At 44.1% G+C, this 26964-nt stretch overlaps 1 protein-coding gene and 1 long non-coding RNA gene across 8 annotated transcripts; one reads left to right on the top strand and one right to left on the bottom strand.

Moving 5' to 3' along the window:
* Positions 1–644: 644 nt before the first annotated feature.
* Positions 645–26411, top strand: elf2b (E74-like factor 2b (ets domain transcription factor)). Of its 7 annotated transcripts, XM_042087993.1 has the most exons (10): positions 5288–5786; positions 6109–6184; positions 7544–7708; positions 8443–8671; positions 16412–16516; positions 17393–17578; positions 18279–18365; positions 19901–20093; positions 24122–24541; positions 24832–26411. In XM_042087993.1, exons 3-10 carry the CDS (start codon positions 7634–7636, stop codon positions 25628–25630), a joined length of 2094 nt encoding a protein of 697 aa, XP_041943927.1. In that variant the 5' UTR covers positions 5288–5786; positions 6109–6184; positions 7544–7633; the 3' UTR covers positions 25631–26411. The 7 variants fall into 7 exon arrangements, with proteins under 7 accessions (XP_041943938.1, XP_041943921.1, XP_041943927.1 ...); XM_042088004.1 differs by lacking the exons at positions 5288–5786; positions 6109–6184 and adding an exon at positions 645–1042 and having other exon boundaries at positions 8449–8671; XM_042087987.1 differs by lacking the exons at positions 5288–5786; positions 6109–6184 and adding an exon at positions 645–1042.
* LOC121706386 lies at positions 6200–26959 on the bottom strand. The gene is made up of 4 exons (XR_006031037.1): positions 26797–26959; positions 9347–9360; positions 7818–7821; positions 6200–6210 (listed from the first exon to the last, which is right to left on the bottom strand). It is a non-coding gene; the product is annotated as an uncharacterized LOC121706386 (long non-coding RNA).
* Between the last annotated feature and the right edge of the window lie 5 nt (positions 26960–26964).

Raw genomic sequence — 26964 nt, 5'->3', positions numbered from 1 at the left:
TGAACACAATTATGTGCAAGCAGGTCTAGTTTTCTTTGGAGCAAGATGTAACATCATGAAATGTGCGTCTTTTCATGTTTTGGTATTTTTTTTGAGATTTTCGATCACTTCAGGAAAAGGGTTTTTGGGTGATAACAGACTCTAGGATAACTTTTTTTTTTCTTTAAATAAACGAGACTGAATTGTGGTTTGACGTTGGTCTGTGTTTCTGGATAAAACTGTTCGCAAAGGGTCTCAAAGTAAATGCACTGGTAAGCCTGTAGATGTACAGTAGATGGCGCAAAATAATCATAGCAGGCTCAACAAAAAGTGATTATCATACTCATTATTCAGCAAAGCGTTAGAAAGTCAAAATACCGTCTGTACATCAGAAAGATTATATCACTATCATAATAGGCCTAATAATTAGAGTAGCCTAAGCCTAGGCCTAACCTTAACATTACCAACATGTGCATTTCACTCGATTCTCTATAGTCAGACTGGTATGAAACTGAAGTTATATCCTAAATGCGTATGTTTGGTAGTTGCAATAGAATAGTTAAAGTTAGATAGGGCCTACTACAATTATTCATTTTGTCTAGTATAGTAACGGTGTGTGGTGGTGGGGGTGCTATTTGATGTGACGTCACAGTTTGTGTCACTCTTCGCCTAGCAGTGGGATTTTGACCTGAATGTGAAGCTCAAACTGATAAAACACGTTTCACGTCCCCTCGATATCACGAACGTTACCATTTGTAAAAACTCACTACTATGCTTGAAAGTATAAATTTAGTGTGGTTAAGCTACTACGCCGTGACCGCCAATTTACTAGAACGCTGTCATCTAACGGTAACGTCAGTATTTCCAACGCTAGCCAGCTAGGCTAGCATAAACAGCTAACGCCAGCTAGGATAGTCACTTGTTCCCGTTCAGGAGGTTAGACTAGCGCTAAGGGTTGTCACAAGTAGACGGTTTCAGCCAAGGAATTGCATATCAGCAGACACAACGGGCATTAACTAGGCATTGATACGATCTATTAACTGCTCAAACACAACTGTAAAAGGTAAGCCTCTGCTGATTTCGGATGTTTTATGTGAGTTGTTTACCCGAACGGGTAAATATCTAACGTTAGCGACAAGCTGATAGCTAACCAAACACCTCTAGCATAGTTAGCTTGCTAACTAACATTACCTTGTCAGCTAACGTAATATTAACATATCAGATAGGCTGTGAGCTTGGTAAAGTAATATTAACTCAACCTAGACTTGAACTAGTTCCATAAAACTTTGCTTTAAACGTAGGATAGTGTTAGCATGTGTTAACTGACGCGTAACAGTGGGTCTCGATTGTTGCGGGGCTAAATCAAAGGTCCACTGCGTCTGCGATATGTAATTAACATTTTGGCTAGCAAGCCATCATATGAACGTCTTCATGCATTGTTAGCTTGATAGCATAGCGTTGATAGCTATATAAATGAGTCTAACATTTTGTCAACTTGTTCGAGCTGGCTAACACATGTCTCTTTTAATTTGCATTCACGCAGTGTTAGTATTCTCTGAGATCGCTAACCGTCCTGTAGGTTAACATGCTGTTGATGGATGACTTGTGGGGTTCTGCAGTTAACAGTTGAAGTTAGGCACCCAACATTCACTTTAATGTTAGATGATTAGTGTTGTTAGCAAGGTTTTCCACATCAGCATGGAATTAAGCACTATTCACCGTTACCGAAGGGAGCAAGCTGAATTTTGAGTGTATTGCTTTTAGCAAAGTGCTTATATGCATTGCCCTAAAGTCTGTGTGTAGCTAGTTAATCAGTAATAGTTTCTCTGAAGTAATTATATGTACGTCATTTAAGACAGCCTACATAACTCCACTGACTTTACTTTGATAAGTAGGATAGTTAACCAGGTTTGACAAGCATGAGCTTTGGTCTCAAAAGCTGTCACAAACGTACACTTTAAGCGACCAGTTTTGGTTATAAAGTTAGCCCAGTTCGTGTTTGTGGTGCTTTCCTCGGGGCATTCAAGTTACATTTCATTGGTGTATGACACGAAATGATCAACGGTCAGCTGTTCCTTGATGTTGTGTGGATACACTGGCCGTGGTGGATTTTAACCACGTCATCTCAGTATTATTTACTCATGTTTGATGAAGCTAGCACAGCAGCTTGTCCTCATCACTCATCCTCGGTGTGGGCTATTGCAGATGTTGCCAAAACACTGCTCAAGGGGTCAAACCAAGTATTGTGACTTTCGTTCCTGGCGAACTGTTATGTTTGCTTATCAGGATCTTTCATGTTCTTGTTTCAACCCCCCCCCCCCCATTTAATTCCATAACATTTTTCAGTTGTCCTCTGCCTAAACCCTTCAGTCATCCACTAATGAGATTCTTGATCATTGTTTGCTTTGCTGTGGAAAACTTACTGCACCACCCTTGTGGTGATGCTGTGTAGGTGACCTGATTGTATTGTTGCAGCTCTGTGCAGTTGAGGGGAAGTGCCATCCGTCTTAACCCCATAAACCAGATTGCACTGGTTGTCCAGGTGATTGGGTAGGGAGGAGGAGCAGAGGTAGGCCATGTGAGAAGAAGGGGAGAATGTAAGCACTGCCCAACCTCAGAGGGCTAGCCAGCCTGGTTGGTTGCAAATACATTATTGGAGTAGAGTAGTGATTTTAACCTTCTGAAACAGCATTCTGTGTACGAAATGTCCTCTTATAAAATCCTAGTTTCGCATGTTTAGACTTACTTTATCGTGGTAAATCTTAGTCCATCTTCACACTACATATGGCTGTTTAAAGGGACACTTCACCCATTTGCATTAAGTTTAAGCTTTGTATCATTAGAAACCCAGTCATGTTTTTGAATTGTCGTGCATCATTCCCTCATTTTTCCCTCAGATGGGAGAAATACGTATTTCAGTGTTGCAGTTCCTGCTTATGGCGCGTTCCAGTGCCCATACAAACTAGTGGGACATGGGACTTATCCTGCCTCCAACTAAGAAAAGTGCACAGGAATGCCTGTTGAAGTGGAACCTTCTACCGGCGAACTCGGGGGAGCTCGACCTACCCCGACTTCACCAAAATAAGTCAGAGGATAATTGCGGCGCCCGTGGAGTCACACGTTGTGAGAAGTAAAACTTCAAGGAATAGGCTATAAACTTTACTTTTCTGCGTGTAGGGTTGTTTTAGACACTGCAATTTTAACACAACTTGTTTTTCATATTATGCCGTTAAATTATGTCGTTATTATCTGTTAGCATGAAGATCTATATAGGTCTACATGGTAAAAGTATAACCAGCTATCTTATAGCGAAATGCAGCACTTTACATATGCGGCTCCAGAACAGACAAAAACAAAGCGAGTATCAGCTTATCAGCGGCGGTCGTCCATGTTTTCTATTTACATTCCACTTCAATTGCCTGAGCCGCTTTGAAGTAGGAGCTAGTACACTTCAGGTAGGATAAGTCCCACGTCCCATTGCTTTGGATTGGCACTGGAAGGCCGCATTACAATGATGTAAAAATCATCATTTTGCGTCATTTTAAGCAGGAAGTCCCATATCTTTGTCGTGGGGGTGAGACTACAATCACTCCTTCCTCATTTCTCAAGGTGGTGGGACCCACTCAGGCTACAGATCTATTACAGATCAGTGGGTGGGACTTCACTTGCAGAGACTTTCTAATGAGGAGAAACAGCACTCAAAAAATCCTCCATACAAATGCATGGGGTTAGTTTGTAACACAGTTGTCTATATCCCACCCCTTCTGCGGCAAAACATCGACATGTGAATACATTAAGCCAATCATGTGGTGTGTTGTGAAGACATTGTGCCCATCATGTGTTGGGCTCTTGCCCCTCAAGCAAGATTGGTGTCGTGAAGCCTTGTGCAAGGGCATTTCTGATGAAATAGATGCCCGATAAGTGCCCAAAAAGCATTGCAATATGGCCACCAAGTGGAGGGACTTGCCTAAAAGGACTTTGCTAAAAGTAATATCCGCCATCTGTTTTTAAGCTAAGCTAGCAGACTTGCTTCACAGCTGATAAGTAACAACGATGGTGGATGGTAAAGTAATATGGCTAATGGGGATTCTGAAGATCTGGTGTGCGAATCTGATGCTCGTGATGAGACGCTGAACAGTTGAGGCACTGGTGCTGGGGATCTGTCTCCCTGGCTGGAGCTTAATGTTGGATATGCTAGCTAGCCTATATTGTCAATTCGCGGGACATCTGACATGGAAATATGCTTTAGGACATGTATCAGTTGCTTTTTGGTGTCAAGACTTCTCATTTTGATGACACTGGCAGTTTCATTGACATGAATACTTTCTTTTGAGGAATGGACTATCCATTTTGAGCAAGTGACGTGCTTTTGCTGGTTATCCACTAGGTTTTGCAGTTTGCACTAATTGTTTTGAGAAATGCACTAACTGCTGTGCAAATGTTAATAGTGGTGTGAGAAAAGCACCAAAGCGACTGAGAAAAACTGTAATGCCAAAATGTTACATTAATGAGTCCCTCTGTGCTTGTGGTTCAGTTAGGCTTCCTGGTGGAGTGGCTTGGTAGGGCAGTGGAGAGCAGTGAAAGGCAGGGAATTATGGGAGTTTGGCTTTCATCCACATGAGCAAAAAAACACATTTTCATTCTCAGTCAAGAAGGCACTGACTTATGATGATGCCACATTTCTACTACATAAATGACCCAATTTTAATACAGATTCATCTTCCCAGTGGTGAAATGCTCCTTTAAAGTTAAAGTTTGACCTTTTATATTAACACAGTGTTATACTAGCATCGGTCAGAAATTATTATCCTATGTTGGATTGTGAGTTAACCTATGATCATTTCTTACCTGTCACAGTCTGAATAACAGGATATAAGGCTATATCTAGGTCTTGGGACATTTGAGTGAGAAACTGAACTTGAGTTTCAAGTCAAGTAGTGTAGGTTATCTGAACAGTGTTTGTGTAAGGTTTAGATTTCCTTATGCTTCCTTGGATTTCACCAACTCCTATTCAAAGGAGAAGGAAGACCTATTTTGTGTCAGGGTATGGGAATGGTCTTCTGCAATGTGTCTCGATTAATATCCCCACTGTCTTTCACATGCCAATTTCACTATGTCCTTTCCAAAGTTAACATTAATCTAATGCAGTGTGTGTACATGTACCAAGGTTATGGTTGTATGCATTTTGAGGGATAGTCTAGCCTTGAACCAGTAGAGCCCATTACAGACACAAAAGCTCCGTTGTTGCAAGAGCATGTGACACATGTCCTCCTCCCTGACCATGTGACCAAAATGCTGAGTCGCCGTCAGAAAAGCCACCTCACCCACGGTGTGCTTGTCCAAGACCGGGAGGACCGAGTGAGCAACAGACAGAGGCAGTGAAAGGAGGAGGTAGCATGATGAGGATCGTTAGGCTTGCAGATGGACGGAGCAAGACGGTGAAGAGAGAGACAGAAAGAGTGGGAGATAGAGAAAATTACTGCACGACAGGGAGGAAACAAATAAGAGAATGGAATGGGGTGGATGAAAGGCAGGCTCTCTCTCTCGCTCTCTCTCTCTCTCGCGCTCTCTCTCTCTCTCTCTCTCATATTACTTTTAAAGGTGGGTCAGCATTAGCCTAAACCATAAATTTACTTGGATTTTCTTTTTTTGCTGGAGAGATCCTTTAACAGAGTGGATTAATCAGAATGTTACCCAGCAGAATAAATGACCTCATGGAGAAACAGTGCCTCTTTGGAACCTTGCTTTGGTTAGCCATGGTAGTGGCTTCTGTTGCCTCTCGCCATCAGCTTGTGTTTAACATGGTGGTAAGTGTGGAGGTGATACGGGTGATATAATCGTGTCTTTTATTAATAATGGAAACAATCCAGCTCATGTTGGTCTGTATGAAATATTGATACAATGCAGAGAACAGTACACTCTGTGGCACAAACATAAAAGTATGTTCTCCAGATGAACATGGAGAAGTGTTTTTTTTTATGCTTGTTTCAATAGCATAAGGTCATTTGTTAGTGTCTGTGTGAGTGTGTGTAAGGGAGAAATTTGGAGGGAAACGTGCATTTGTAGTTCTGGCATATGCTTTTCATGCTGAGTCACATGGACGTGCCACTCCTCTTTGCTCAAACTCAGAACTTGTGACTTCAACCTCTGATCGGTCTCTGACAACTGAGCTTCTCTGAAAAATGGAAGGAACCTGAATTTGATGGTATGGACAGAATTGAATTACCAGTGCTATGCTGTGACAGATGTTATAATTCAGTGAAACATTAATCTATAAGCCAAGTTTGTTATGATGACCCTTGGAATGACACCCAAGTCGCTTCAGCTAATTTGCATTGGAATTTGTCAACTGAACTGTGCAAGTCAACTCATGTTGCTGACCTTTTAACGATTATCAGTGAAACAACCAACGGCCAGTAGACCTGTCACTGTCTTCCCTTATTGTTGAAAAAAGTGAAATTACACAAATAGCAATATGTCATGAAATCTGTAGTAATCGTACTGCTTATCTAGTTATGACCAAGTGGGATAGGCTTACAGGAAATCAGACGTAGCTTACTGACTGTACCTCCAAGTGATGTAATATTCAGATTATAGGTGTTATAGAGAATTATAGATGATCTTGTAGTGATATTTTGGTTGGCACTTATTATGTGGTGTATCTGAGTAAAGGTCAGATTCCTCATGTGAACTCGTCAGAGTTCCTGATATGTTAGCTAAGAGCTCGGATGCAGCCGATCTGATTGTTCAAAGCAGCCTAAAGTGCAGGCAGTGAATAATTCAGGAGAGCACCAGCCGTTGTGTTCATCCCCTCTCCCGTCTCACATGAGACATAGCAGAGCTGTTGCGTCTAGCAGCCTGCCATGGGGTCCTTTGCAACTCCTCTTCATAAATAGGAATTTGCTGTTGCCAATATAAGGCTTACCATTTGTCTGTGGTCATTAACATGCCTGGTTTGTGTGAAAAGGGAGCGAAGGGGTCTTAAGTTGTTGGGGTTTCTGTTTTCCGAGAATATGGTTTAGGTGGGATAGGCATCCTTCTCAACTCTATCAAGAGTCAGACACTATGGAGACTAGCATTGGAAACCAAACTCCTGTGACCTTGGAGCTGCATTTCTATGGAAACATTCCCTTACAAGAGGGTGTGTGTGTTTTTGTTTGTGTGCGTGTGAGTTTGTGTGTGTGTTTAATTGAACCTGTTCCTGATTTGGTTCTGAGTTCCTCTTTAGCCTGCTAGAGAGTATTTCCTGTAGACATGGGAGGTAGACGGAAAGGGGAGGACCGATCAGTACATTTGACAAGTTTTGAGACTGTATCAGTTTTGAAGTATATTCCTGCTAGTTCTTGCCCTCCACTGAACAACAGAATGTTTCTATTCAATGCTTAGTCTAAGTTTTCTTTCTTTTTTTGTTTTAAGAGAGACGGTCCATGTCTTTCGGCTTTTGGTCGTCTTATCTAATCTTCTCTAATCTTATTACAGTATCACAATGCATTAAGCAAAACCCCTGTATTGTGACATTGTGTTACTATTTGCTTGGCAGTGATGTTTTTTTTTACATCTTTAGGGGTGCTGGAGGGTGCCGTGCGGAGCTGCCAGAGTGCGGACTGGCCGACGCTGTGAGGGCACGTGCACATCGCTCCCCGGGGCATGAGCCATGACGTCAGTGGTGCTGGTGGACAGCGGAGGATCGGTGGTGGAGTATGTCACGGTGGTGGACGACTCGCAACAGGTGAGTCAGGGTCTCATCAACGAGTAGTTTGTTGTTGATGAATAAGCAGGCCAATCACATAGGTTGGTTGTTCTGCTGTATCATCGTTCATTTTCGTAATACACTATACTTCACTCTTTATTTGCTTGAATTGTTTCCTTTAAACAGAGAAAAGTTGGTGTGTAGTACTTGTTGAATATTTTGAATGTATGTACAATTTATTGGAGAACATTTTGAGGATTACTTCAACTTGTATGAATCAATAGCTAGCATTGTCTTTGCAATTTTATACTGGATTTTGGTTTAGATATCGCATAACATTTCCTTATCTAAGAGCATGGTTGAACCATGAAATACAAAAATGTCTATCAGCAGCTCTCCTTGGTTTATCTGATGTTAGTTGTCAAAGTTTAGCTTGAGATAAATTATGATGCCAACAGAACCTCTCAGTTTAAACTTTGTACCTAAAACCAACACCAAGGCAAAGCTGCATAACTCTGTCTATAATGAACGTTTTGATGTAGATCTGGTGTGCCATCTGCAGCATTGTACACATTTTGCGGTGAGCCTACTTCTTTGTAACTTGTGTCGCATCATATGTACCTATTTTTTTCCCCCCAGTGTGTTTAGGAGTGTCACAACCTTAATGACGTAATCAATCAAATGTAAAATTTGAAACACTGCACAGTGTGTTCAGGAGTGTGACAGAAACGTAATGGCTTAATCAAATCCCTCTCTGGTCTCCATCTGTGCTGCTGAAGGAGGCCCTTTGTGAGGCCGAGGCGGAGTTGGAGACGGAGGGAGATGGGGAAGTAGAGGAGGAGGTGGAGACGGAGTACCCGGCCGTGATCGTGGAGCCTGTACCCAGCGCAGGACGCCTGGAGCAGTGCTTCGCCGCCCAGGTGCTCGTCTACGATGACCAGACTTACCTCATGCAGGGGGTCGCCCAGGAGCAGGAGGTGGAGACGGAGATGGTGGAGACCGGTAAGGGTTTTTCTCCCCTGCTCATTGCACTGGTTTCTCTTAGGTGGGGATCATACTGACCAGTGGCAATTGGCAGATTGTCTGGTTCAACTTTCAGAACGTAATGTAAGGGTCATCAATGACTACGTTTCCATGCACACCATACTCCGCTTTTATTCGGAATAATGACAATATTCCAATTGTGCGTTATGTAAACACCTTATTCCAGCTGCCATAACTCGATTAAGCTCATATTCCAAATACTAAAAACTGGAATAACACACCTAGCATATGCCTCTTTTGACCGGACTATTCTGGCATATAAACACATTAGTCGGGAAATGCCCCCTTTCGAAATATTACATTCCGCCTGTGTATGTTCGTGCAAGGAATTTTGGTAGCTTGGTTTAATGCCCTGACACGACGCTATAGGCCTACTTCTACTGCATGTTGCTGATTTATTCAGCGATATTCAGCTGATTAACATGGAAACATAAACAGGAATAATACGTTTCTGCTTCACATGGAATAGCACGTCCATAGTTGGATATTTGCACGCACAGCACTATTAAAGCGCATTCAAGACCCAAAATGTTAGTAGAGGCGGAGCTCCACCTGTAAGATATATGACAGAATCCTACACGTGAGAGAACTTCGTTTTTAAGACAATTGTTGTCAGTGTGCGGTAGATTACACGATTTGAGCTATAACTTAGCACATAACCTCCTCCCGACCAGGTTTGGTTGACAGCATAAGATACCATGGTGATATAGCGACACTAAAACAGATTCACTTTCGTGTCAAAGCATAGCCTGGATTTGAGCGCAACATACCTCGCTAACCCACTAATCAAGATTCGTAGTACACCCCAACTGTCTTCTGGGAACTCCATATGTGGTTGGAGTAACTCACATGTTAGGTTACTTACTTAATCTATTTTGTCAAGAACAAACATAGACTAAGCGAAGGTTTATGTCCATAGTTATAGGTTCTATAGATGTCTACTAATATATCATTGTGCACAGTATACATTGTGTAGATTTTAATTTACTGTCCGTCACACTTGATGCCAAGACTCCAAGTCTCCAATGGAAAAAATAAATAGTATACATGACTTAAAGACACTCTTGAGAATTAGACCTACCAACTAGTTGACATGGATCCCAGCCTTTCAAGATGCACCAGTCCCTTGCTTCTAAAGGGTCAGCAAAATGCCTTGAACATGCCTTGTTATGCCTGTTGTGATGGTGACCTTCCTGTGCCTTAAATCTGTCTATGGTCCCATCACTCCTTTGACTCTCCTGTTTCATGTGCCCTCTGGTGGATAATTTGTGTAGTCTATTTCACAATGCATACAGGGTCCAACCTGGCTTGCCTAAGAGGCAAGGCAAGACACATTTATATACAGTATATAGAGTATTTCATACACAGAGGCAATTCAATGGGCTTTACATAAGCAAAAGCATAGAATAACAACTAATTGCACAGGGGTGGGCAAACTTTTTGGCTCAAGGGCCACATTGGGTTTTGAAAATTGGCTGCCGGACATATTAATTGCTTACAAAATACTGCTAATTTGATGCTGTTAAACTAATTTATAAATGGTGTACTGTCACTTTAAGAGCAATTCAAGTTTCATTCTCAATGATCTTTTGCCAGCTCCACTCAAATATAGCCTATGGCTAGTGCTGTGCCTATGGCTGTGCCCTCTCACAGTTTATAAATGGTCAGAAGGAGAGATCAAAGTCAAAGTCAAAGTCAGCTTTATTGTCAATTTCTTCACATGTTCCAGACATACAAAGAGATCGAAATTACGTTTCTCACTATCCCACGGTGAAGACAAGACATATTTTACCAATTTAAGTCCACAGACAAACATAACATTCAAGTAAACAAAAAAGTAAGTAAATAAGAGGGCACATATAATAATGAAAAAAATAAGAGCAGCAAAATTTGGTTGAAATTGTGCATAGACAGTCAATAAAATACTAGTGCAAAGTCAGGCCAATAAAAGGCTTGTGTAGTTCTGTTTGACCTAAGTAAGAAAGAAAGTGACATAGTGGTGCAAGTTATGTAAGAGCAGCAGATGTGTTGTGTTTTCAGGACAACAACAAGTTGTAAAGTGTACAAGTGTGCAAGTGTGCAAGTGGAGTAGTGCACGCGGCCATTGTGGGTCCAATGTCCAGGATGTTATGTAGCTGAGGGTGGAGGGGGGAGAGGAGGGAGAGAGTTCAGCATCCTTACAGCTTGGTGTATGAAGCTGTTGGTGAGTCTGGTAGTGCGGGAGCGCAGGCTTCTGTACCTCTTCCCAGAGGGCAGTAGATCGAACAGATTGTGAGCGGGGTGACTTGCATCACTCACAATTTTGGTCGCCTTGCGGGTGAGGTGGGTGGTGTAAATGTCCTTCAGGGAGGGGAGTGAAGCACCAATAATCCTTCCAGCTGTGTTCACTATGCGCTGCAGGGCTTTCCTGTTGTATTCAGTGCAGCTTCCGCCCCACACAGCGATACAGCTGGAGAGGATGCTCTCAATGGTGCCTCGGTAGAATGTGGTCATGATGGCTGGTGGAGCACTTGCTCGCCTGAGTTTCCGCAGGAAGTACAGGCGGCGCTGAGCTCTCTTCGCCAGTGATGCAGTGTTGGTGGTCCAGGAGAGGTCTTCGCTGATGTGCACCCCCAGGAATTTGGTGCTGCTCGCTCTCTCCACCACAGCACCGTCGATGGTCAGTGGCAGGTGTTGGGTGTGACCTCTCCGGAAGTCAACAACAATCTCTTTGGTCTTGCTGACGTTCAGCAGGAGGTTGTTGTCCCTGCACCACGTGGTCAGATGGTCGACCTCCAACCTGTATTGGGTCTCGTCGCCCTTGGTGATGAGACCCACCAGAGTTGTGTCGTCAGCAAATTTCACTATGTGATTGTTGCTGTAGGTTGCAGTGCAGACAATTATCAACAAGAGATCAATTATCAACAATGACAAGCCAGCTGAAACCTGCCGTTTTCTCTCTCTTGTGCTCAGATGCGGAGTAGCATAACATACTCTGCTGATCTGCTGCAATGGAGATTACAAAAAGTATCATCTTTATGTAACATGATGTTTTCACATTGACATTGTAAACGTTCTCTAAAAAGAGTATAATGCAGTTTGCAGTAAAGCTAACCACAATGTTATCTATCGCTGGAAAAAAATAGCGAGCAGCCTGATAACCTTGCTTATGCTTGGCGGGCCGTAATTTGCCCACCCCTGTAATAGCAGGTAAAAGTATAAAACAATAGTTTTTAAAAACACATGTTTAAAGTAAATAATTGTATTTGATCCGTTAGCAAAAAACATCTGAGAACAGTTTTGTCTTAAGTCAAGATATGAAACGGGCAACAGTTTTTTGATATTATCTGGAAATTGGATAATTGAATAGTAGCCTACTGGAAATTGAATAGTTCTGACAGCGGGTTTTACCAACAAATATTTCTCCTATGATTTGTGTATTGCTGAAATATGTCTGATAGGTAATTTGGCCCCATCCCATTTAGTTACTTGTAAACAAGAAGTAGTGCTTTAAAGTAATTTCTGTAACTCGCTGGAAGCCAGTGCAGGAACTTAAGTATTGGAGAAATGTGGTCAGTTCTTTTCGCGTCATAAGAACTCCACCTGTTGCATTTTGTATCACTTGAATCACTTGGTCTTTTTTAGGAAGGCCTGTGAAAAGATCTTTACCGTAATCAACCCTACTGGAGATAAAGGCATGAATGAGTTTTTCTAAATCATATTGTGACAAGTCATCTTTGGCAATATTTTTGTGGTGGTAAAAAGCTGATTTAGTTATTGGTTTCATGGAGGTGTTGAAATTTAGATCACTGCTAATCACACATTTGTCTTTGTCTTGAGTGTTTTTGGACTGTGGCACTGCTACGATAGTTTTGCCCATACTAACATACACAAAGAAGTTGCAACTTAAAGGATAAAGTCTGGATTTTTTTTTAAAAATTAGAAAAGGATGATCACCCTGACCCCTTTTAGCCAGACTTCTACAGAGTATTACACCTGAACAGATATATGATGTGCTTGTGAATGCCTTTGTTTCTCAGGCATAAGGCATGATCTACTAAGCTAGATGGGAAAACAAGAGTCCTCCAATTGTATATTGTGATGAATTGTGTATAATTAAGTAAGTAAGCTTTATTTATGTAGCACTTTGCAGAAAAGAGTCACAAAGTGGCTTACAGGAGAATAATGTTTGATACATGTATTTTACAGTTAAGACTTTTCCAAATTAGGGCCCACAGTCTTAAAACATATTAGTAAATGCTTGTATAACCATTTGAAAACTTAAAAGTTGTACATTAGGTTTTATATGATTTGAAACAGCTATGTTTTTTACACATAGTTCTTTAGTAGTAAATCTCTAGACGATGACAAACCAGAAATCACCCCATTTTATTCCTATCAGCAGTACAAAATCATACCTTGAAATAGCAGTAACAAGTGATATAAACAGTCTATAACAGGCTACTGCGAATAATTTCAATACATTTAATTTATTTGGAACTAGACAGTAATACCAAAGAAGACTTAGGGCCTACTCACTAGACAATGTTTTGTTCTTCAAATAAGAGTGATACAGAAAGCAAAAAAACAGAATGTTTGCCTTTATTCCGTCTATTTGTGTCGATATGTCTGGTGTGGATATTACTACAGAACATTTCAGACATTGTTTTAAAGACAGACATAATCAAGAGAAAACTTAAGTGAGGAATCGTTAAATCTCAACTCGCACCTTCTCGAATCTCTTCCCTCTGACGTATATCCGACGTAATCGTGTGAGTGCGGAGGATTTCCTGTATCTAGCGCGGAAGGATCTCGCGCAGCCTGAAGGCGTGTTGTGTGTTTGGCTGAAATTGAGGAGATTTCCTGTCGCAGCGGAGGGATCTCAAATTTGTGGGTCTGAGCAATTCTATGTAAGTCAATGTGAATCTGCACCTCTGGACGAACATGGCGACTTCACTGCATGAGGGAACCGCTAACCAGCTTGATCTGCTCATTCGGGCAGGTAATGTACAGAGACTAATTCAACTGCGTCCATTCGCCCCTGCATATAGCCCTGTCTGTGACGGGAGTCAGTTGCTGTGCTAAGATCGTTGGAGTTGTTGGGTAAAGTAATGGAGGGCAAATCAGGAAGTGATCACCTTGGTTGGCAACCTGCATGGCGTTGCTTGTTTTCTTCCTGCATCTTAAACAGTTAAAAATCGGGTCTTGCTTTGCATGTTTGCAATATGCCAATGAGGTGTGCACATAGATGTGCTTGCATAGACTTTCAACATCGTTGCATGTGCAGTTTTTAATAACGGGTTATGTTCAGAGGGAGTGCGCCGCTGTGGAAAACCAGGAAGTGTGCGAGATGTTGTCTCTCCTACGTTTTGCCACGCTGTCTGACTCGGAAGGGCACCGTTTTATTTTTAGCTTGTTTCTTTCGTTCGTTTGACACCCGGATTTCGTAATATATCTGATTTTTTTGGTGTTTAAATTATGACCGTATTTTTTGTTACATTCTAAGTTCTTGAGCTATAACGTTAATTCCCCCCTTTTTAGAAGTAACGTAAAACGCTGAATAGCGGACTGCATTGTAAAATGTGAAATGACATCCTTTACACTTCGATGCCATTTATGTGTAGTTTGCACCGTATTGTATTGTTGATCTACTTTGTTACTTTTCCCCCCATCAAATCTGCTTTGTCGCTGAAGACTGGACTTCTCCCGTTATCTAAGCGTGGTCACTCGGCTTTGAATCCATAACCACGACGAGAGCCACACTTCACGGCCCACACAGTCACAGATTGATAATATTTTTTTTAAAAAATTACCAGTGTGTCTCGATTTTCCATTTATTATTATATACGTATGTAGATACACATAGGGTTGGGAAATGTTTAACTGCGCTATTACATGAAAACGTTATATTTCTTGTTGTCTCGATGGCGGAAGCGTTGTTATTCAACCAGGCGTGTTTTGGTTTGATCGAAGGCTCAATTTGTCCAATTGAATTCGCCGTTTGTTGGAAATCTCCCTTTCACCCAATGTGACAACATGCTGTGGGAGGAGGCTTTTGCCGAATTGTCCACTCCTGTTCGGGGCGGGGATTGAGTGGCGGAACGCTGCCAGATCGTCTTCGGGAAGAACTGGAGGGAAAGACGTCTGAGTGTAAACACGGAAGTTAAGGGGGGGCAGCACTACTTTTTGTGCGAATACCATTTGTCTCTCCGTGAAGTAGTGCCTTGGTGTGTGCTGTATTATTAGCACTTGTTGCTTTTTAGAGAGGAATTGCCTGTTAATTGGCAATACGATTTACAATTAAAAGACGTACCTTAGACTTAACATTAAAGCAATACATAGACATGCCTCAATTGTAATGTCAGCTTTGTTTTAATCTTTAGGGATACTATTGTTTCTTTTGGACGATGCATCAGTTAGTACACTTGGGAAATTGTCTTCATCCTGGAACACATTTATAGTTTTTACTAGAACAAGGGCCTGTGGATCTTGAGCTTCATTTTGGCCCTTCTTGATGAGATTGAAGGTTTTATACTTTTCTTTACTGCTCAGCCTCAAGGGTAATTTGGCTATGTGGATTTGAGCTGTTGCATCTGTTTGCTGCTTTGGGTCACAGTGTCCCACTTGTGCATTTCTGTGTGTAGGTGTGTGAATGAACAGAGTGTCTAAAGATAGCCAGCAAAAGCTCCAGATAGCCTAACATGGGCAAGTCAGGGGAGTAATACGAACCATTGGCGTTGGGATTGATGGGGGCAGGTGGCTTAGCAGCGGGGCTCTCAGACCTGACTGAGACAAGGAGTCCAGAGGGGGGTTCAACAGGCTACTGCTGCGGGCTCTACTGGAGCAGTGGAGGCTAGGACGCTTGACCAGCAGATATCTGCTCAGAGTGTACACTAACATAAATCTGTGTCTGTGAACACACTCTTAACAACAATAATAAACATTTATCAGGCAGTAAGCAGTATGCACATGATTGTACACGGAAACACATGTTGTCACTCTGAGACAATCTCATGGGCCAGAAGTGTGTGCATGTGTGTGCGCTTTCTCTACGGCCTGAGTTGAACATGAGAATGTGTTAGAGTGGACAATGTATAGTATGCAAGTTTAAGTGTTGTCCTTGACTCATTTTGAGCCTCTGGTCATCTAATGGTTTCAGTTAATGAGACTCTGCAAATAGTGTTGTCCTAATTGTGCAAGAAAAAAACCCTGTCCCAACCACTGATTTTTAAATATATTATAGCATTTATAAAAAAAGGTTGCCAATATGTTAATGTTTGCTTTTACATTTGACAGAAAATTGAATTAGTTACTTGAACGGATCAGTGTTGTGCCACATACATTTAAATAGCATTTTACTCACGTTGATATTTAGTGTGGACTGTTCATGAGAAGTTATTTTAATGTTGTGCCATATTTTGCATAGGGTTCTGCATTTGTTTGTGTGAAAAACAGTAATTTCTTCTGGTTGCTGAGGAAATTACTGTATGGCAAAAATGTACTACTGAAATACGTAGCTTTTTCTGACTTTGCCATCCAATCTGTGGTTTGGAGGTACAATACAGCTTGTTATGATGTCCCTATAATAAAATGGATGAGTTCATTTGTAATAGAAATGTACTGTACTGTACTGTACGGCCGTTTCCATAGGTGCCTGTGAAGACATCTGTTGAATCCGTATCATAAAACTGTTGTGCTTCTTCCTTCTCTACTTTATAGTGGAAGCATCGGTCCATGGCTCCAGCGTTGACAAGACGATTGAGGCGGCGGAAGCACTTCTTCACATGGACTCTCCCTCCAGTCTCCGAGGAGACCGCAGTCCAGGTACAGTCCTCAGACAACCCCCCCCCCCCCCCACACACACACACACACACACACACACACACACACACACACACACACCTCGACGCTCACCCCCTGAACCCAGACCGGCTCCGGTCAGCCTCCGGAGTCCTGAAACAGCTGAAGACGCCCCAGCACAGCGAAACGAATCAGCTCGGGATTACTGCTTCACTGATATTCATGGCTCAGAGTGGAATTTATGAGTCTCTCAGAAATCCTTCTTCAGGGACTCGGCAGAATAGGCTTTAAGGAGGAGATAGACAGACAGCAGAGGGGTCCCTGAATTCATGCAGAAACACTAAGACTGATGCAGAGTGACTGAAAGTCCTTTAGTCACTTGTGAATATTGGTGAAATTAGACAAAGCCTCGTTTTTTTTAGCGGTACTGGAAAAAGTGGATTTTAATAAACGTGTATGCTTTCACAGGGTACTTTACCTCCAATATACCTGAATCTCATTTGTTACTGTCCAAAAGCACAGCCCAAATTCTTTACATAGTTTCAACTCCAAATACATTGTATGCTCTGATATTTATGGACCTGGAAAGGCCTTGCTTCCGCATTGGGCTGTTGCCGAGGTCACCGCGGTAGCCAGCATTCCACTCTCCTATGTCATTGACATCTGTGGAGTATTTTGGGATGGATCCATCTTGGACAATCTGAACTCGTGTTGAGTTACACAGTGAGAGATGGGAGAGAGCCCCTGCTTCAGAATTTTGATGAGCTTTTATCACCTCTATGTGTTATCAGTTAGTCAGGCACATCACTGTAATTGTTGAGTTAAAAATTGTTTGCACAGTTTAATACAAAACAATTGTGTTATAGCACGCATTCTGTTTTTCAATGATCCCTCGTACAGAAGTGTTTGTGCCCCCCTGTGCCAATTCGCCAGAGATGATGCACGCAGCAATGCGGCCTGACATGCCAACAGAGGTCGTGGTGGAGGTCAGCACAGAGGAGTCCGAACCCATGGACATGGGGGTCACGATGGAGGAGACTGAGTTGGAGACCGAGCCAGAGACAGAGCCGGTCAGGAAGAAGAAGGGTGAGAACGCTACTAAAATGTGTGATGTGCAATGGATGATTTGTCAATGTAGCACGGCGAAGGTACTTTATCGATGGATTGGGGACGAGTCAACGTAATTTCCCCCTTAAAAGCAACACAGAGTTTTTTTGTACCTCAAAATAATGTTTTCAAAATCGTTTTAGTGGTTCATCAACTCGTAACAGGGTGAACGGCACTTCTGCATTCGCTTCGCGGCCCTCTATCGGCTATAACTGCACTATGTAAGTTTGCCAGATCGGGTAGCGGATCTGTAGTTAGATGGAATGAGACATAAGAAACAACAAATTTGACTTGCATCTGATGTCGCAATACATCATACTTTCATAAAATCATGCCACATACTCTACCTTGTCTGTGGACATCATTATTTGCATAGCTGGTGCTGGATAAACAAATAGCGTGCGTGCGACAGAGGAAAAGTGCTTTGCTGTTGCTTTCAAAATCACTTCAGAAGAGGAATCACAGCAGCAACCCGCCTTTCTGTTTGATGCACTTGCATCAGTAATATTGCAAATAAAATTCAACTCAGGTTTTCAGAGGAAATATTAATTTTAAGTATTATGTTTTGTTCTTTGTGCAGATGCACTCCCTGTCCAAGTAATCTAAATTGATTTGTATGTCTGAATAGACCTATTGAAATTGTTTGAATAAATGTTTATTTATGTTCAATGTTTTTCAGCTGGTCGGAAGCCAAAGACGCACAACACATCCGTGTCAAATGGCTCTCCAGACCTCAGCATAAAGAAAAAGCCCAGAGAGGGAAAGGGTAAGTGTTTACAAATGGGACCCCACAGTACACCAGGGTAATCTAAAGGACAGCCTTATATGCGCCACATACTCGACGCACCCGACCTGTAGCGCGACAATGTGACGTCACAGAAGCGCCGTAACCATTTATACTCGCGCGTGGTGGTTGCAACACTAGTTGCAATATTCTCCTGAACAGAGGTGTCGCTGTTGTGAAAAGATTAACGCTAACTACGTTACACAGCAGAAGAAGCTGCAGTAAGAAACACTAGTACCTAGCTTCTGTGATGATGGTGCTTCAGACTTTGGTTGCTACTATTCACAACTACCACCATCATTATCATCTAGTTTCCAAGGTGTGCACAGATAGATAGATAGATACTTTTGTCATCCCGAGGGAAATTTTAATAATTGAAACGGTTTAGTTAGCTGGCTAGCTAGCTAGCAGCTGGCTGAGTTTGTGTAATTTCCTGAAGTGGAAAGAGATTTTGTTCAGGCCTTAATAGATATCCTTTGTTTCAAAATAAATCGTTTCTATTCTTTCCTCTTAATTCCATGTGTTGCAACTCTCGCTGGTAACTTTGTTAACTTATTCAGCAAACTATTAAAAATTCACGATTGTAACAAAACACTGCAACTCTCGCTTGCCCTCGAACTAGTCCATCTTCCTGTTTCCGCTTTGTCGCGCTCGTCTGAAAAAAAAATGAGTGGTGCGCTACCTCGCGCTACCGGTCCGGTGCGTTGAGTATGTAGAACGTCTTACTTTTTTTATTTGTGTAGGCTTTTCTTTAGTTGTTACAGTCTCTAAGCATTTGCACTTGTGTAGATACCAGTGATGGAATATGCTGTGATTGAACACCAACATAAGGGTTTTCCTCTGTTTATGTAACCTTGTCCATGCACCTTGTCTGTTTGTTCTGTACCTATGCAAACACTGTAAAGCAGTGGTGGTCAAACTACGGCCCGCGGGCCGAATCCGGCCCGCCACAAACTTTAATCCAGCCTGCAGAGCATTTATCATAGACTGCTTGCTATTTTTTTCCAGCGAAAGACGACGTTGTGGCTAACTTTACTGAAAACTGCTTTACGCTCTTCTTAGAGAATGTTTACAATGTCTATCAACAGCTTGTTACATCGAGATACATAGTATCTCCATTGCAGCAGATCTAATTTACGTTATGCTACTCCATTTAACTGGGAACGCATTTGAGCGTGCACAAGATGGAGAGAGTGCGACAGTTTCCAGCTGGCTTGGCATTGTTGATAATTGATATCTCCTTTTTATAAGAAACTTTTTTAAAAGGAAATCGCGATGGCAGCAGTAGTTCCCACTACTGACCATTTATAAACTGTGAGAGAGCACAGCCATAGGCTATATTTGAGTGGAGCTGGCAAAAGAGTCTTAAAGTGCACCATTTATAAATTAATTAAACGGCATCAAATTAACAGTATTTCTTAAGAAATTAATTTTCTACAACAAAATTACTTTGTCATTATTATCAATGTTTTGTATGTATTTATTTTTTTTGTATTTGCTGTCTGGTGTTTTTTTAGGCAGCACCACGTACCTGTGGGAGTTTCTGTTGGACCTGCTCCAGGACAAGAACACGTGCCCCAGGTACATCAAGTGGACCCAGCGGGAGAAGGGCATCTTCAAGCTGGTGGACTCCAAGGCTGTGTCCAAACTCTGGGGCAAACACAAGAACAAGCCCGACATGAACTATGAGACCATGGGACGAGCTCTGAGGTAAAGCACGCGTGTGTGTTGTGTGGATGTCTGAACTAACATAGCATGTTGATTATATAATTGATCACTTGGTATAGCGATTCATTTGAGTGTAACAGCCTCCAACAATAAGAATATGTGCAGTGAGTTGGGAGAGAGAAAGCAAGAACACATAGGCTACTACTGGCCAAATCCTCTCCAATTGTTAGAATTGGACTCTGGGCGTTTGGGAACAGCTGAGGGAGGAGGCTACTTGAAACTGTGAGTTTCGGTCGGTGTGAGCGAGCGGACTTTCAGTTGACAGTAATTAACACCCTTTTGAACAATCTAAGCTGTGCGAACGTCAGAGGGCGGGATCAGACGGGACTAGCTCCTTATAATATCGGAGCACCTCTCAGGTAATCAGACAACAACTGCAGTGAGTTGGGAGAGAGAAAGCAAGAACACATAGGCTACTACTGGCCAAATCCTCTCCAATTGTTAGAATTGGACTCTGGGCGTTTGGGAACAGCTGAGGGAGGAGGCTACTTGAAACTGTGAGTTTCGGTCGGTGTGAGCGAGCGGACTTTCAGTTGACAGTAATTAACACCCTTTTGAACAATCTAAGCTGTGCGAACGTCAGAGGGCGGTCTACGCTGATGCATCATTAGCGAGACAGGAGGACAGCTGCATGCAATTCCTAGCAGAATAAAAATAGTGGCGTCTGCTGAAGCGGCAGCATAAGCGGCAGCCCTCGGTTTAGCCAGCCTCGGTTAAGACGGACACGGTCAAGACAAGCAAGTTTACCTGTGCAAGTTCACCGAGCACAGGCACCGACACAGGCAAAAATGTGCCGTTCCACCATATCTGTTATCACCGGCCATCGCAGAAAACGGCATCATGCCAAAAGGGGCAGAAATCGCCTTACCCTCCAGGAACTTAAACGGTCCTCACCTACAGAAACCTCCTTCTCCATGGGCTTGTGGAACTGTCAATCTGCAGTCAACAAAACCGACTTCATAGCTGGCTATGCCAACCACCTGTCATTGGAACTCCTTGCTCTCACTGAGACTTGGATCAAACCAGAGAACACTGCCACCCCGGCTGCACTCTCCACTAACCTTACACTATCCCACACCCCTCGCCTATCTGGACGAGGGGGCGGGACGGGCCTGCTGATCTCCAACAAATGGAAATTCACCCCGCTACTGCCTTCAAACAAATATGTCTCATTCGAATTCCATGCCATCACAGTGATCGCCCCAGCAAAACTCTACGTGCTGGTCATCTACCGCCCTCCAGGCCAACTACGCGACTTTATTGACGAACTTGACACTCTGCTATCCTCCATCCCTGAGCATGACTGTCCGCTTCTTGTTCTCGGTGATATGAACATCCACTTAGATGCCCCAGGCTCAGCGGACTTTTTGGCCCTGGTCCACTCCTTTGACCTCGAACTGGTTCAAAGCCCACCGACTCACAAAGCTGGCAAAGAGCTTGACTTGATCTTCACTCGGAACTGCAGCACAGACACCCTCATGGTGACGCCTCTCCATCTTTCTGACCACTTCTTCATCCAGTTCAACGTCAGCCTGTCAGAACAGCCTCCGGCTCCTCAGCCGATGGTCACGTTCCGCCGCAACATCCGGAACCTGTCTCCAACGCACTTCTCCTCTGTGGTTGCCTCCGGTCTACCTCCACTCAACACCTTCTCCTCTCTGGAGGTTAACGAAGCCACTGACTCGCTCTGCTCCACACTGACCTCGTGTCTAGACGAGCTGTGCCCTCTTACCACAAGGCCAGCTCGATCTAAACATTCTCATCCATGGCTAAATGATACCCTCCGATCGCAGCGCACCAAACTCAGAGCCGCGGAGAGGAAATGGCACAAATCCAAACTAGCTGACGACCTCAAAAACTACCAGACACTCCTGACCTCCTTCTCAGCCAGCATCACTGCTGCTAAGACTGCTTTCTACAATGACAAAATCAACAGCGCTACAGACACTCGAAAACTTTTCTCAACCTTCAAATCGCTACTCAACCCTCAGCTGCCTCCTCCTCCATCCAGCCTTACTGCAGATACCCTCGCCTCATTTTTTACAAACAAAGTGGCGGCAATCAGCAGTCAATTCTCTACATGCCCACTCAACGCATCTGACTCAGATACCGCACTCCTACAACCTCTAGGGACTGCTGGAACATCTTTTTCAGCATTCATGCCTCTCTCCGAGAGTGAAGTGTCCAGACTCCTGACATGCAGCCGTCCTACCACATGCTCGCTGGACCCTATACCTACGAGCCTACTTCAGTCCATCAGCCCGACCATCGCTCCAGCTATCACACATGTGATCAATGCCTCGCTAACCTCCGGCACATTTCCAACAGCGTTCAAAATGGCCCGGGTAACACCGTTACTTAAGAAAGCCTCGCTCAACCCTGCTCAAGTCGAGAACTACCGCCCTGTCTCACTACTGCCTTTCCTATCCAAAGGCATTGAACGAGCAGTCTCCAAACAGGTCTCTGACTTCCTTTCACAGAACAACCTTCTGGATCCAAATCAGTCTGGGTTCAAAAGCGGCCACTCTACCGAAACGGCTCTGCTGTCTGTAACAGAAGCCTTAAAAGAAGCCAGGGCGACCGCTCGGTCATCAGTACTCATTCTGCTTGACTTATCGGCTGCCTTTGACACGGTTAATCACCGTATCCTTCTCTCTATACTCGCTGACATGGGAATCTCCGGTTCTGCTCTCTCCTGGTTTGAATCCTACCTCACAGGACGCTCGTTTAACGTATCATGGCTTGGTCAGCTATCCGCACCTCACCATCTCACCACAGGGGTCCCCCAGGGCTCAGTGCTGGGCCCCCTCCTCTTTGCTATCTACACCACCTCCTTGGGACAGATTATCCGTTCGCACGGCTTCTCATACCACTGCTATGCAGACGACACACAGCTCTATCTGTCCTTTCCACCTGACGACCCCCTGGTTTCAGCACGGATCTCGGATTGCCTTTCAGACATAGCTACATGGATGAAGGCACACCACCTCCAGCTGAACCTCTCAAAGACTGAACTGCTGGTCATCCCAGCTAAACCTACCATACACCACGACATCAACATCAAATTTGACTCCCTGTCTGTTTCACCGACCAGGACTGCAAGAAATCTAGGAGTTGTTCTTGACAACCAACTAAACTTCTCGGATCATGTTGCCTCAGTCGCCCGGTCATGCCGTTTTGCACTCTACAACATACGGAAAATCAGGACTTACTTGACTCAAGATGCTACCCAACTTCTGGTTCAGGCAATAGTCATCTCACGACTCGACTACTGCAATGCCCTCCTGACAGGTCTCCCAGCCTGCGCAGTGAAACCACTTCAGATGATCCAGAACGCGGCGGCACGCCTGGTCTACAACCAACCCAAAAGGGCACATGTTACCCCGCTGCTCATCCAGCTACACTGGCTACCTATGGCGGCCCGCATCAAATTCAAGTCTCTAACGCTTGCCTACAAAGTAGTCTCCGGTTCTGCTCCCACCTACTTGAATGCCCTCATACAGACTTACACTACCTCCAGACCGCTGCGACGAACGACGTCTAGCTCTACCACCGGTACGCTCAAGCCAATCCAAACTTTTCTCATCTGTTGTTCCTCGTTGGTGGAACACACTGCCAGTTCCTACAAGGGCAGGGACATCCTTTTCCACTTTCAAAAAACTCCTGAAGACCCAGCTCTTTAGAGAACATCTACTCTCATAGCAACACTTACAACAAGTCTTACTGATCCTAGCACTCACCAGCCGTTTTAAACTGACAAGTAACTGTTAAAAACAGCACTCACCGACGCACTTATTCTTACTGTACTCTAATGTTTTTTTTAAACTGTCCTAAAATTGTGAGAATTGTTCTAAAAACTTACTGTTTACCATGTTGTTAGTCGCTTTGGTTAAAAAGCGTCAGCCAAATGTAATGTAATGTAATGTAATGTATAGTTTATGAGGTTAGAGTCTGCTGGGAAGTTTCTGTACCCCTGAGGTCAATGCCTACTCCTCCTTTCTCCCCGGCAGGTACTACTATCAGCGTGGTATTCTGTCCAAAGTGGAGGGTCAGCGTCTGGTCTACCAATTCAAGGAGATGCCCAAGAACATTGTTGTCATTGACGATGACCAGTCGGACCCAGGCGGGGGCGATGAATCGGCAGCAGCAGCGGCGGGCCTGGAGAAGTCGTACGAGCGTGTGTCCCTGGCTGGCGGTGAGGCCCTGTTGACCTCTGACCTTTCAAAGGCACCTGGGATTCTCAGGGGCACCGGGGGTCGCACGCTGATCCACACAGCCTCCGGCCCGGCCAAGGGCAAAGCTGCCGTCACCGCCGCTACGCTCACGGCCACGCCCATCCAACACATAGTCACCGTCTCCACGGCACAAGACGCCTCGCAGACGCAGCTCACGTCCCATGCCACAATCATTCCCACCGCCTCGGGGCCCAGGTGTGTGTTTGTGTGTGTGTGTGTGTGTGTGTGTGTGTGTGTGTGAGAGAAAGAGAGAGAGAGAGAACTATTTGACATTACAGCTGCATTTGTAGTCTAACTTTGTTTTCGTTTTACAACCCAACTTGTATTTGTGTTGCACATAGATGCTTGAACAGTGCACAAATCTTAATGAAGATCTAAGCTCTGATAAAGCCTGTGATTTGTAGCTGCTTGTAATCATAGTTTATGGACTAGTACATAGTCTAGTGATGGCTGCCAGTAATTTCTCATTTCTGCTCATCTTATAGGACGGTACGTGTGGCCATGCAGGTGCCTGTTGTCATGACCACAGCCCTCGGTCAGAAGATCTCCACGGTAGCAATGCCATCCCACAACCCCTCTCTGTTCACCTCAGCCCCCACCTCCATCGCCACGATGACGGGCACCAACGCGCCCAAAGTGCTCATCCAGACGGTGCCCACCATGATGCCCGCCACGGCGGAGAACGGCGACAAGATCACTGTGCAGCTCGCCAAGATAATCACCATCCCCGCCTCCCAGCTGGCACAGTGCCAGCTGCAGGCCGCCCCCGGCAAACCCGGCTCGCCCACGGGCATCAACCTGATGGGCACTCCGCTGGCCATGCGGGCGCTCTCCCCGGTGTCGGTGGCACCGGGCACCCAGGTGGTGCGTCTGGCGATGCCCGCTCAGCAGGCCAGCGTGCCCGTCCAGCAGCCGCGGCTCCCACTCAGCCTGGCGCCCACGCAGACCATCTTCACCACCAGCAGTGCCAGCAGCAGCCCCAGGGTGTTCCAGACCCAGCCGGCAGTGTCCGCAGCAGCCAGGGTAGTGGGCACCGTCGTGGCCACCGCCTCCGTCGCCCCAGCCGTCAGGCCCGCCATCGTCTCCGCCGGCCAGACGCAGGCACCACAGTCGGTAACCATTTCCACGGCGAGCATCCCCACAACGACGACGACGGCGGCGACGGCAGCAGCCGCGCTGATGGTGTTGCAGGACACGTGCACGGAGCAGCGAGTGGCTGTCCAGGGGCAGGAGCAACAGGCCTCAGAGGCGTCCCCTGTCCAGAGTCAGGAGGCAGAGTGCTGAGGGACAGGGGAGGCTCGGCACACAACGTGTGTGTGGATGGCTAACAGACTCATGTGAAAAGGATTGTATCCAGACACACACACACAGACACACATATCCGGACTGGACTTTGTTCGCCTTGTACAGTTTGAGACTCTTAAAACAAAACAAAAAAGCTTAATTTCTGTGAAATATGTGACTATACAAATTCAACAGTAATTTGCCAGCCAAACCCCTGTAAAACATCATATTCATAACGATCTGTCGTCAGAGACCTGACACTAGAACCACATTTTTTAAAATCCCATTTTTGTAAACACACAAACTCTCAGCGAGGAATAGGAACTTAGCTGAAATCTCAGCAATTTACAAAAAAAGGGACCAATACATTAGACTTTTTTTTTTATCCGTTGACACTAACGGTATCAAGCCGGAAAACTATGACATAAACAAAACACTAACAAATAATCATACCAAATGTGAACTTCAAAAGGGAGGAATGGACTGAAAAAGGAATTTGCAACACTTTTTGTACAAAGTTTCTTTTTTTCCCCTTCTATATTGCATATGATGCAAAAACCAGCAAAACTGTTTCAACCATCACTGTGCTCACAAAGCATCAATGGTCTTGATGCCACGTGACCTACACAGGACAGAACTGACAAGTCTGTTCCCGGCCAGCCCCACCAAGGGAAGCTTAAAGGGACTTTGTATATACTTGCTTACGTTTTATGGTAATCGCAAAGTGAAGCAGCCTTAGATTGTTTGTTTTTTTTTTTTTTTGTTTTTGTTTTTTTTTAATGAAACAAATAAGCTTATCTGGCTTTTTTGTGTTCTTTTGTTTTGATACCTTGTACCAAGCACAGTATTACTACAGGACGCAAGATTTGTAAAACAGTTTTGAGTTGAAGACGATGGTGGGGTAGGCGCTTGAGGCTGTCTGGTCTCATAGGACGTGACTGCCACTGTTTATCAAACCTCGGTCTGTTTCAAAAAGCTAGAGGACGTTAGCAGCCAGGTTGCCTCTTGTCTTTGCCTCCTCCATGTTGGTCTGAGAGGTCGTGCTTGGTGGCATGAGCCGCAATGGCCACTGATATTCTGCTATCTTTTTTTTTTTTTGCATTCAAGTTTATTTCCCCTTAGTTTCCAGAGAAGGGGAGAGGAATATGTTTGCATTCAGAATGAACTAGTTTGTATATTCAACATTTGAAGTATATTCTATTTTGTTGTACTCTTGTTTCAAAGTGTATTCAAGTAGATTTTACTTAATTATAAAAAAAAGATATTCTAAGTACTTTTTTTTGTGGTTTGGTTTTTGAAACAAATGTAACATCCATGTTTGCACCTCAACATGC

The sequence above is a fragment of the Alosa sapidissima genome, chromosome 1, assembly GCF_018492685.1.
Source record: "Alosa sapidissima isolate fAloSap1 chromosome 1, fAloSap1.pri, whole genome shotgun sequence".
Lineage (NCBI taxonomy): Eukaryota > Metazoa > Chordata > Actinopteri > Clupeiformes > Clupeidae > Alosa > Alosa sapidissima.
This window is presented reverse-complemented; position numbering and strand designations above follow the sequence as displayed.